Here is a 14,115-nt window from a genome sequence, read left to right on the forward strand (position 1 = left end):
AGTGTGAGGAGGAGGGACAACACAGACCACCATGCAGTAACAGTGTGAAGAGGAGAACCAACACAGACCACCATGCAGTAACAGTGTGAGGAGGAGGGACAACACAGACCACCATGCAGTAACAGTGTGAGGAGGAGGGACAACACAGACCACCATGCAGTAACAGTGTGAGGAGGAGGGACAACACAGACCACCATGCAGTAACAGTGTGAGGAGGAGGGACAACACAGACCACCATGCAGTAACAGTGTGAGGAGGAGGGACAACACAGACCACCATACAGTAACAGTGTGAGGAGGAGGGACAACACAGACCACCATGCAGTAACAGTGTGAGGAGGAGAACCAACACAGACCACCATGCAGTAACAGTGTGAGGAGGAGGGACAACACAGACCACCATGTAGTAACAGTGTGAGGAGGAGGGACAACACAGACCACCATGCAGTAACAGTGTGAGGAGGAGGGACAACACAGACCACCATGCAGTAACAGTGTGAGGAGGAGGGACAACACAGACCACCATGCAGTAACAGTGTGAGGAGGAGGGACAACACAGACCACCATGCAGTAACAGTGTGAGGAGGAGGGACAACACAGACCACCATGCAGTAACAGTGTGAGGAGGAGGGACAACACAGACCACCATGCAGTAACAGTGTGAGGAGGAGGGACAACACAGAGCACCATACAGTAACAGTGTGAGGATGAGGGACAACACAGACCACCATGCAGTAACAGTGTGAGGAGGAGGGACAACACAGACCACCATGCAGTAACAGTGTGAGGAGGAGGGACAACACAGACCACCATGTAGTAACAGTGTGAGGAGGAGGGACAACACAGACCACCATGCAGTAACAGTGTGAAGAGGAGGGACAACACAGACCACCATGCAGTAACAGTGTGAGGAGGAGGGACAACACAGACCACCATGCAGTAACAGTGTGAGGAGGAGGGACAACACAGACCACCATGCAGTAACAGTGTGAGGAGGAGGGACAACACAGACCACCATGCAGTAACAGTGTGAGGAGGAGGGACAACACAGACCACCATGCAGTAACAGTGTGAGGAGGAGGGACAACACAGACCACCATGCAGTAACACAGATGGAGAATCCTCCTGCCAGACATCCTGCCTCACCTGGCAGGACTAGAACACCTTTTACTGAACTGCTACAGAACTAAAGAAATATGGGATCTGATGAGAAGGATTGATTTTGATATACTGTATGTATAAATCCCAAGACCGTCTTCCACATTATTACATGTGTAAACCTTGTGATGTCATAACGAACCATGTATTGATATATAACTATGAACTAAGTTATGATTGTAAAAAGTTTTGTTACAGTATTTATTGACTGTGAGTCGCTCTGAATAACAGCATCTTCTCAATGAGTACATTTCAAAGGTAAAGGTATGATGGGCCCACCCTGTTGTTCCCCGTCTGGTCCTTGTAGTAGATCCAGTTGAGATTCTGGTCGGTGCGGTACTGGACGCTGTACTTGGTGATCCATTCGTCAGCGTCACAGCGCCCCTGGGTCAGGATACCAGACACCACCATCACCTCCTTCAGGTCAATCTGCAACCACTGGCTGTTGTCCTGGAACTTAGACAGCCATGCACACCTGGAAGGGAAACTATGTTAGCCCGCTGAGCTAAAGCCTAGGCAAAAACAATGACCTGGAGGGGGACCATTATTTTACCAATGAGGTCAGAAGAGCTATTTCCCAAGGGAACACTGAGGTTACTGATTGAGCCAATGTCCTCCTTTACAGTTACAGGGAGGGGGAGATAGAGGCCCTACCAGGGGTTGGTCCTGAGGGAGAGGATGGGGCAGGGGACTCACCCAATGTCCTCCTTTACAGTCACAGGGAGGGGGAGATAGAGGCCCTACCAGGGGTTGGTCCTGAGGGAGAGGATGGGGCAGGGGACTCACCCAAAGCCCTGGTTGTTGAGTCTGGCATTGCTGGGGAGCCAGGAGGAGAACCAGCCAGTGTACTGGTCCTCGTTGGAACAGCTGATCTGGTCTGGTCTGACTGACCCAGCCTCCAAACCCAGGGGCTGGTGGTACGGACACTCTGGAGAGGAGGGAGGCCAAGGTGAGAGAGGCAAATCATGGTCCACAACAAGGAAGTAGTCAAAATGTTAACATTGGATGCCAAACAATGGACGTCACACTGATGCTAATTATTTTTGTAGTTACTTTTGTAGTTATTTTGTAGTTATCGTCACAGGTCCTCCTATCCTAGGACACGTATCATCTGCATGTACTGTATGTTGTTAGAGACCACGTAATCACTATAGTCTAGCCCAATGGAAGACACTTCTCTACACAGCACACACTGTATACTGAACTGCAATTGAAGGGCAAAAACACTTCCTAGTTGCAGAAGCTAACTGGAGCATCCCCCGCTCGTTGTTATGAAAGACAACACCAGCATACAAGGTGACGTCTGGTGACTGAGGCACCATGTGCCTAACCAACCACCACCACATTAATCCTCTCCCTCCAACCCACCCACCCCCTCTCAATCCCTGATTTCCTGCTCCATCCAAAAGTAGTGCACTATGTAGGGAATAGGGTGCCATAGGGCTCTGGTCTAAAGTAGTGCACTATGTAGGGAATAGGGTGCCATAGGGCTCTGGTCTAAAGTAGTGCACTATGTAGGGAATAGGGTGCCATTTTGGACTCACACATACATCTCCAATCCTAAATCCTTCTGTTTTAATTCTCCACATTGAAGGTAAACATCTATTAGATAAACATCCATTAGATAAACATCCATTAGAAAAACATTTATTAGATAAACATCCATTAGATAAACATCCATTAGATAAACATCCATTAGATAAACATCCATTAGATAAACATCCATTAGATAAACATCTATTAGATAAACATCCATTAGATAAACATTTATTAGATAAACATCTATTAGATAAACATCCATTAGATAAACATCCATTAGATAAACATCTATTAGATAAACATCCATTAGATAAACATCCATTAGATAAACATCCATTAGATAAACATCCATTAGATAAACATCTATTAGATAAACATCCATTAGATAAACATCCATTAGATAAACATCCATTAGATAAACATCCATTAGATAAACATCTATTAGATAAACATCCATTAGATAAACATCCATTAGATAAACATCCATTAGATAAACATCCATTAGATAAACATCTATTAGATAAACATCCATTAGATAAACATCTATTAGATAAACATCCATTAGATAAACATCTATTAGATAAACATCCATTAGATAAACATCCATTAGATAAACATCTATTAGATAAACATCTATTAGATAAACATCCATTAGATAAACATCTATTAGATAAACATCCATTAGATAAACATCCATTAATTAGATAAACATCCATTAGATAAACATCCATTAGATAAACATCCATTAATTAGATAAACATCCATTAGATAAACATCCATTAGATAAACATCCATTAGATAAACATCCATTAGATAAACATCCATTAGATAAACATCCATTTATTAGATAAACATCTATTAGATAAACATCCATTAGATAAACATCTATTAGATAAACATCCATTAGATAAACATCTATTAGATAAACATCCATTAGATAAACATCCATTAGATAAACATCCATTAGATAAACATCCATTAGATAAACATCCATTAGATAAACATCCATTAGATAAACATCCATTAGATAAACATCCATTAGATAAACATCCATTAGATAAACATCTATTAGATAAACATCCATTAGATAAACATCCATTAGATAAACATCTATTAGATAAACATCCATTAGATAAACATCTATTAGATAAACATCCATTAGATAAACACCTATTAGATAAACATCCATTAGATAAACATCTATTAGATAAACATCCATTAGATAAACATCCATTAGATAAACATCCATTAGATAAACATCTATTAGATAAACATCCATTAGATAAACATCCATTAGATAAACATCCATTAGATAAACATCCATTAGATAAACATCTATTAGATAAACATCCATTAGATAAACATCCATTAGATAAACATCCATTAGATAAACATCCATTTATTAGATAAACATCTATTAGATAAACATCCATTAGATAAACATCTATTAGATAAACATCCATTAGATAAACATCTATTAGATAAACATCCATTAGATAAACATCTATTAGATAAACATCCATTAGATAAACACCTATTAGATAAACATCCATTAGATAAACATCTATTAGATAAACATCCATTAGATAAACATCCATTAGATAAACATCCATTAGATAAACATCTATTAGATAAACATCCATTAGATAAACATCCATTAGATAAACATCCATTAGATAAACATCCATTAGATAAACATCTATTAGATAAACATCCATTAGATAAACATCCATTAGATAAACATCCATTAGATAAACATCCATTAGATAAACATCCATTTATTAGATAAACATCTATTAGATAAACATCCATTAGATAAACATCTATTAGATAAACATCCATTAGATAAACATCCATTAGATAAACATCCATTAGATAAACATCCATTAGATAAACATCTATTAGATAAACATCCATTAGATAAACATCCATTAGATAAACATCCATTAGATAAACATCCATTAGATAAACATCTATTAGATAAACATCCATTAGATAAACACCTATTAGATAAACATCTATTAGATAAACATCCATTAGATAAACATCCATTAGATAAACATCCATTAGATAAACATCCATTAGATAAACACCTATTAGATAAACATCTATTAGATAAACATCCATTAGATAAACATCCATTAGATAAACATCCATTAGATAAACATCTATTAGATAAACATCCATTAGATAAACATCCATTAGATAAACATCCATTAGATAAACATCCATTAGATAAACATCCATTAGATAAACATCCATTAGATAAACACCTATTAGATAAACATCTATTAGATAAACATCCATTAGATAAACATCTATTAGATAAACATCCATTAGATAAACACCTATTAGATAAACATCTATTAGATAAACATCCATTAGATAAACATCCATTAGATAAACATCCATTAGATAAACATCCATTAGATAAACATCCATTAGATAAACATCCATTAGATAAACATCCATTAGATAAACATCCATTAGATAAACATCCATTAGATAAACATCCATTAGATAAACATCTATTAGATAAACATCCATTAGTAGAAGAGCGCAGCAGATGGTTGGCTGTCACATCCTACCAGAGGCTTTAACCCAACCAAGTTGTTTCCTTCCTGGATAACCAACAATGAGTGCGACATGGACCATACAACTAAATTGAGCCGTGGGCCGATTTGATCTTGAGCGGATGGTCGGGGGGGCCGGGACACAACTGCAAATCATTTAAAGACTGCAAATTGACCGCAAGAAGCCTAAACAGATACAGTATAATGTTTGCATAAAACAATCATTTCAAAGCTGACTTACATTTGTATACAATCACGTCTCTCTATTATGCGTAGGAATACTATGGAACAGATTTCTTCAATTACAATCACTTGGAGCTGATTTCCTGCTGTTACAGTCTTTTATGTCCAACAATGGGGGGCCAAATAAAACCACCTGTGGGCCGCAGGTTGGGGAGCCCTGGAGTAGGACACTGAAAACAGCACATAGCCACCCACACTGTCCTACTGTTACCTATGAGCTGATATAACCCACTGTCCTACTGTTTACTATGAGCTGATATAACACACTGTCCTACTGTTTACTATGAGCTGATATAACCCACTGTCCTACTGTTTACTATGAGCTGATATAACCCACTGTCCTACTGTTTACTATGAGCTGATATAACCCACTGTCCTACTGTTTACTATGAGCTGATATAACACACTGTCCTACTGTTTACTATGAGCTGATATAACCCACTGTCCTACTGTTTACTATGAGCTGATATAACCCACTGTCCTACTGTTTACTATGAGCTGATATAACCCACTGTCCTACTGTTTACTATGAGCTGATATAACCCACTGTCCTACTGTTTACTATGAGCTGATATAACCCACTGTCCTACTGTTTACTATGAGCTGATATAACCCACTGTCCTACTGTTACCTATGAGCTGATATAACCCACTGTCCTACTGTTTACTATGAGCTGATATAACCCACTGTCCTACTGTTTACTATGAGGTGATATAACCCACTGTCCTACTGTTTACTATGAGCTGATATAACCCACTGTCCTACTGTTTACTATGAGCTGATATAACCCACTGTCCTACTGTTTACTATGAGCTGATATAACCCACTGTCCTACTGTTTACTATGAGCTGATATAACCCACTGTCCTACTGTTTACTATGAGCTGATATAACCCACTGTCCTACTGTTTACTATGAGCTGATATAACCCACTGTCCTACTGTTTACTATGAGCTGATATAACACACTGTCCTACTGTTTACTACGAGGTGATATAACCCACTGTCCTAGTGTTTACTATGAGCTGATATAACACACTGTCCTACTGTTTACTATGAGCTGATATAACCCACTGCCCTACTGTTTACTATGAGCTAATATAACCCACTGTCCTATTGTTTACTATGAGATGATATAACCCACCGTCCTACTGTTTACTATGAGGTGATATAACCCACCGTCCTACTGTTTACTATGAGGTGATATAACCCACCGTCCTACTGTTTACTATGAGCTGATATAACACACTGTCCTACTGTTTACTATGAGCTGATATAACCCACTGTCCTACTGTTTACTATGAGCTGATATAACCCACTGTCCTACTGTTTACTATGAGCTGATATAACCCACTGTCCTACTGTTTACTATGAGCTGATATAACCCACTGTCCTACTGTTTACTATGAGCTGATATAACACACTGTCCTACTGTTTACTATGAGCTGATATAACCCACTGTCCTACTGTTTACTATGAGCTGATATAACCCACTGTCCTACTGTTTACTATGAGCTGATATAACACACTGTCCTACTGTTTACTATGAGGTGATATAACCCACTGTCCTACTGTTTACTATGAGCTGATATAACACACTGTCCTACTGTTTACTATGAGCTGATATAACCCACTGTCCTACTGTTTACTATGAGCTGATATAACCCACTGTCCTACTGTTTACTATGAGCTGATATAACCCACTGTCCTACTGTTTACTATGAGCTGATATAACCCACTGTCCTACTGTTTACTATGAGCTGATATAACCCACTGTCCTACTGTTTACTATGAGCTGATATAACCCACTGTCCTACTGTTTACTATGAGCTGATATAACCCACTGTCTTACTGTTTACTATGAGCTGATATAACCCACTGTCCTACTGTTTACTATGAGCTGATATAACCCACTGTCCTACTGTTTACTATGAGCTGATATAACCCACTGTCCTAGTGTTTACTATGAGCTGATATAACACACTGTCCTAGTGTTTACTATGAGCTGATATAACACACTGTCCTACTGTTTACTATGAGCTGATATAACCCACTGCCCTACTGTTTACTATGAGCTAATATAACCCACTGTCCTATTGTTTACTATGAGATGATATAACCCACCGTCCTACTGTTTACTATGAGGTGATATAACCCACCGTCCTACTGTTTACTATGAGGTGATATAACACACTGTCCTACTGTTTACTATGAGCTGATATAACCCACTGTCCTACTGTTTACTATGAGCTGATATAACCCACTGTCCTACTGTTTACTATGAGCTGATATAACACACTGTCCTACTGTTTACTATGAGGTGATATAACCCACTGTCCTACTGTTTACTATGAGCTGATATAACACACTGTCCTACTGTTTACTATGAGCTGATATAACCCACTGTCCTACTGTTTACTATGAGCTGATATAACCCACTGTCCTACTGTTTACTATGAGCTGATATAACCCACTGTCCTACTGTTTACTATGAGCTGATATAACCCACTGTCCTACTGTTTACTATGAGCTGATATAACCCACTGTCCTACTGTTTACTATGAGCTGATATAACCCACTGTCCTACTGTTTACTATGAGCTGATATAACCCACTGTCTTACTGTTTACTATGAGCTGATATAACCCACTGTCCTACTGTTTACTATGAGCTGATATAACCCACTGTCCTACTGTTTACTATGAGCTGATATAACCCACTGTCCTAGTGTTTACTATGAGCTGATATAACACACTGTCCTAGTGTTTACTATGAGCTGATATAACACACTGTCCTACTGTTTACTATGAGCTGATATAACCCACTGCCCGACTGTTTACTATGAGCTAATATAACCCACTGTCCTATTGTTTACTATGAGATGATATAACCCACCGTCCTACTGTTTACTATGAGGTGATATAACCCACCGTCCTACTGTTTACTATGAGGTGATATAACCCACCGTCCTACTGTTTACTATGAGCTGATATAACACACTGTCCTACTGTTTACTATGAGCTGATATAACCCACTGTCCTACTGTTTACTATGAGATGATATAACCCACCGTCCTACTGTTTACTATGAGGTGATATAACCCACCGTCCTACTGTTTACTATGAGGTGATATAACCCACCGTCCTACTGTTTACTATGAGCTGATATAACCCACTGTCCTACTGTTTACTATGAGCTGATATAACCCACTGTCCTACTGTTTACTATGAGCTGATATAACCCACTGTCCTACTGTTTACTATGAGCTGATATAACCCACTGTCCTACTGTTTACTATGAGCTGATATAACCCACTGTCCTACTGTTTACTATGAGCTGATATAACACACTGTCCTACTGTTTACTATGAGCTGATATAACCCACTGTCCTACTGTTTACTATGAGCTGATATAACCCACTGTCCTACTGTTTACTATGAGCTGATATAACACACTGTCCTACTGTTTACTATGAGGTGATATAACCCACTGTCCTACTGTTTACTATGAGCTGATATAACACACTGTCCTACTGTTTACTATGAGCTGATATAACCCACTGTCCTACTGTTTACTATGAGCTGATATAACCCACTGTCCTACTGTTTACTATGAGCTGATATAACCCACTGTCCTACTGTTTACTATGAGCTGATATAACCCACTGTCCTACTGTTTACTATGAGCTGATATAACCCACTGTCCTACTGTTTACTATGAGCTGATATAACCCACTGTCTTACTGTTTACTATGAGCTGATATAACCCACTGTCCTACTGTTTACTATGAGCTGATATAACCCACTGTCCTACTGTTTACTATGAGCTGATATAACCCACTGTCCTACTGTTTACTATGAGCTGATATAACACACTGTCCTACTGTTTACTATGAGCTGATATAACCCACTGTCTTACTGTTTACTATGAGCTGATATAACCCACTGTCCTACTGTTTACTATGAGCTGATATAACCCACTGTCCTACTGTTTACTATGAGCTGATATAACCCACTGTCCTACTGTTTACTATGAGGTGATATAACCCACTGTCCTACTGTTTACTATGAGCTGATATAACCCACTGTCCTACTGTTTACTATGAGCTGATATAACCCACCGTCCTACTGTTTACTATGAAGAAATATAACCCACTGTCCTACTGTTTACTATGAGCTGATATAACCCACTGTCCTACTGTTTACTATGAGCTGACATAACACACTGTCCTACTGTTTACTATGAGCTGATATAACCCACTGTCTTACTGTTTACTATGAGCTGATATAACCCACTGTCCTACTGTTTACTATGAGCTGATATAACCCACTGTCCTACTGTTTACTATGAGCTGATATAACCCACTGTCCTACTGTTTACTATGAGGTGATATAACCCACTGTCCTACTGTTTACTATGAGCTGATATAACCCACTGTCCTACTGTTTACTATGAGCTGATATAACCCACAGTCCTACTGTTTACTATGAAGAAATATAACCCACTGTCCTACTGTTACCTATGAGCTGATATAACCCACTGTCCTACTGTTTACTATGAGCTGATATAACACACTGTCCTACTGTTTACTATGAGCTGATATAACACACTGTCCTACTGTTTACTATGAGCTGATATAACCCACTGTCCTACTGTTTACTATGAGCTGATATAACCCACCGTCCTAATGTTTACTATGAGCTGATATAACCCACTGTCCTACTGTTTACTATGAGCTGATATAACCCACTGTCTTACTGTTTACTATGAGCTGATATAACCCACTGTCCTACTGTTTACTATGAGCTGATATAACCCACTGTCCTACTGTTTACTATGAGCTGATATAACCCACTGTCCTACTGTTTACTATGAGGTGATATAACCCACTGTCCTACTGTTTACTATGAGCTGATATAACCCACTGTCCTACTGTTTACTATGAGCTGATATAACCCACTGTCCTACTGTTTACTATGAGCTGATATAACCCACTGTCCTACTGTTACCTATGAGCTGATATAACCCACTGTCCTACTGTTTACTATGAGCTGATATAACCCACTGTCCTACTGTTTACTATGAGGTGATATAACCCACTGTCCTACTGTTTACTATGAGCTGATATAACCCACTGTCCTACTGTTTACTATGAGCTGATATAACCCACTGTCCTACTGTTTACTATGAGCTGATATAACCCACTGTCCTACTGTTACTATGAGCTGATATAACCCACTGTCCTACTGTTTACTATGCTGATATAACCCACTGTCCTACTGTTTACTATGAGCTGATATAACCCACTGTCCTACTGTTTACTATGAGCTGATATAACACACTGTCCTACTGTTTACTACGAGGTGATATAACCCACTGTCCTAGTGTTTACTATGAGCTGATATAACACACTGTCCTACTGTTTACTATGAGCTGATATAACCCACTGCCCTACTGTTTACTATGAGCTAATATAACCCACTGTCCTATTGTTTACTATGAGATGATATAACCCACCGTCCTACTGTTTACTATGAGGTGATATAACCCACCGTCCTACTGTTTACTATGAGGTGATATAACCCACCGTCCTACTGTTTACTATGAGCTGATATAACACACTGTCCTACTGTTTACTATGAGCTGATATAACCCACTGTCCTACTGTTTACTATGAGCTGATATAACCCACTGTCCTACTGTTTACTATGAGCTGATATAACCCACTGTCCTACTGTTTACTATGAGCTGATATAACCCACTGTCCTACTGTTTACTATGAGCTGATATAACACACTGTCCTACTGTTTACTATGAGCTGATATAACCCACTGTCCTACTGTTTACTATGAGCTGATATAACCCACTGTCCTACTGTTTACTATGAGCTGATATAACACACTGTCCTACTGTTTACTATGAGGTGATATAACCCACTGTCCTACTGTTTACTATGAGCTGATATAACACACTGTCCTACTGTTTACTATGAGCTGATATAACCCACTGTCCTACTGTTTACTATGAGCTGATATAACCCACTGTCCTACTGTTTACTATGAGCTGATATAACCCACTGTCCTACTGTTTACTATGAGCTGATATAACCCACTGTCCTACTGTTTACTATGAGCTGATATAACCCACTGTCCTACTGTTTACTATGAGCTGATATAACCCACTGTCCTACTGTTTACTATGAGCTGATATAACCCACTGTCTTACTGTTTACTATGAGCTGATATAACCCACTGTCCTACTGTTTACTATGAGCTGATATAACCCACTGTCCTACTGTTTACTATGAGCTGATATAACCCACTGTCCTACTGTTTACTATGAGCTGATATAACCCACTGTCCTACTGTTTACTATGAGCTGATATAACACACTGTCCTACTGTTTACTATGAGCTGATATAACCCACTGTCTTACTGTTTACTATGAGCTGATATAACCCACTGTCCTACTGTTTACTATGAGCTGATATAACCCACTGTCCTACTGTTTACTATGAGCTGATATAACCCACTGTCCTACTGTTTACTATGAGGTGATATAACCCACTGTCCTACTGTTTACTATGAGCTGATATAACCCACTGTCCTACTGTTTACTATGAGCTGATATAACCCACCGTCCTACTGTTTACTATGAAGAAATATAACCCACTGTCCTACTGTTTACTATGAGCTGATATAACCCACTGTCCTACTGTTTACTATGAGCTGATATAACACACTGTCCTACTGTTTACTATGAGCTGATATAACCCACTGTCTTACTGTTTACTATGAGCTGATATAACCCACTGTCCTACTGTTTACTATGAGCTGATATAACCCACTGTCCTACTGTTTACTATGAGCTGATATAACCCACTGTCCTACTGTTTACTATGAGGTGATATAACCCACTGTCCTACTGTTTACTATGAGCTGATATAACCCACTGTCCTACTGTTTACTATGAGCTGATATAACCCACCGTCCTACTGTTTACTATGAAGAAATATAACCCACTGTCCTACTGTTACCTATGAGCTGATATAACCCACTGTCCTACTGTTTACTATGAGCTGATATAACACACTGTCCTACTGTTTACTATGAGCTGATATAACACACTGTCCTACTGTTTACTATGAGCTGATATAACCCACTGTCCTACTGTTTACTATGAGCTGATATAACCCACCGTCCTAATGTTTACTATGAGCTGATATAACCCACTGTCCTACTGTTTACTATGAGCTGATATAACCCACTGTCTTACTGTTTACTATGAGCTGATATAACCCACTGTCCTACTGTTTACTATGAGCTGATATAACCCACTGTCCTACTGTTTACTATGAGCTGATATAACCCACTGTCCTACTGTTTACTATGAGGTGATATAACCCACTGTCCTACTGTTTACTATGAGCTGATATAACCCACTGTCATGTTGGAACATGTACTTTACTCTACTCTCTTCCATTGTTCCTGGTAGTAGTAGTAGTACTAGTGGTAGTAGTACGAGTGGTAGTAGTAATAGTAGTAGTAGTAGCAGTACTAGTAGTAGTAGTACTAGGGGTATTAGTACTAGTGGTAGTAGTACTAGTAGTAGTAGTAGTAGTAATAGTAGTACCAGTGGTAGTAGTAGAAGAAGTAGTAGTAGTAGTAATAGCAATAATAGTAGTAGTATATGTAGTAATAGTAATAATAGCAGTAGTGGTATAGTAGTAGTAGTAGTATAGTAATAGAGGTAGTAGTAGTAGTAGTATAGTAGTAGTAGTATAGTAGTAGCATTGGTATAGTAGTAGTAGAATAGTAGTAGTAGTAGTAGAAGTAATATTATTAGTAATAGTAATAGTAAGCACCGTAGTAGTAGTATTAGTAGAAGTAGCAGTAGAAGTGGTAGTATTAGTGTAGTGGTAGTAGTAGCATAGTAGTGGTAGTAGTATAGTAGTAGTAGTAGTAGTGGTAATAGTAGCGGTAGTAGTAATGATAGTAGTAGTAGTAGTAGTAGCATAGGTGTAGTAGTATAGTAGTAGTAGTATAGTAGGAGTAGTAGTAGTAGTAATAGTAATAGTAATCATCGTAGTAGTAGTAGTAGTAGTAATAATAGTAGTAGTATGGTAGTAGTATTAGTATGGTTGTAGTATTGGTATAGTAGTAGTAGAATAGTGGTAGTATTAGTAATAGTAATCATCGTAGTAGTAGTAGTAGTAGAAGTAGCAGTAGAAGTAGTAGTATTAGTATAGTGGTAGTAATAGCATAGTAGTGGTAGGAGTATAGTAGTAGTAGTAGTAGCAGTAGTAGTAATGATAGTAGTAGTAGTAGTAGTAGTAGCATAGCTGTAGTAGTATAGTAGTAGTAGTGGTAATAGTAGTAATAATAGTAGTAGTAGTAGTATAGTGGTATTAATAATAGTAGTAGTAGTATTAGTAGTAATAGTAGTGGTAGCATGGTAGTGGTAGTAGTATAGTAGTAGTGGTGGCAGTAGTAATAATAGGAGTAGTAGTGTAGTAGTGGTAGTAGTAGCAGTAGTATAGTAGTAGTAGTCGTAGTAATAGTAGTAGTAGTAATAGTAATAATAGTAGTAGTGGTATAGTTGTAGTA

The 14,115-nt window shown here is 38.6% G+C and overlaps 1 protein-coding gene across 2 annotated transcripts in view; it reads right to left on the reverse strand.

The window, feature by feature from the left end:
- Positions 1-14,115, reverse strand: part of rs1a (retinoschisin 1a) — a 34,829-nt gene that overhangs the window by 15,082 nt on the left and 5,632 nt on the right. For both annotated transcript variants that reach the window (XM_071330812.1, XM_071330811.1), the window contains 2 exons: positions 1,944-2,085; positions 1,437-1,632 (listed from right to left, as the gene is read on the reverse strand). In XM_071330812.1, the coding sequence (XP_071186913.1) occupies positions 1,437-1,632; positions 1,944-2,085 (338 nt within the window). The remainder of the gene's footprint in view (positions 1-1,436; positions 1,633-1,943; positions 2,086-14,115) is intronic.

Source organism: Salvelinus alpinus, chromosome 10 (assembly GCF_045679555.1).
Source record: "Salvelinus alpinus chromosome 10, SLU_Salpinus.1, whole genome shotgun sequence".
NCBI lineage: Eukaryota > Metazoa > Chordata > Actinopteri > Salmoniformes > Salmonidae > Salvelinus > Salvelinus alpinus.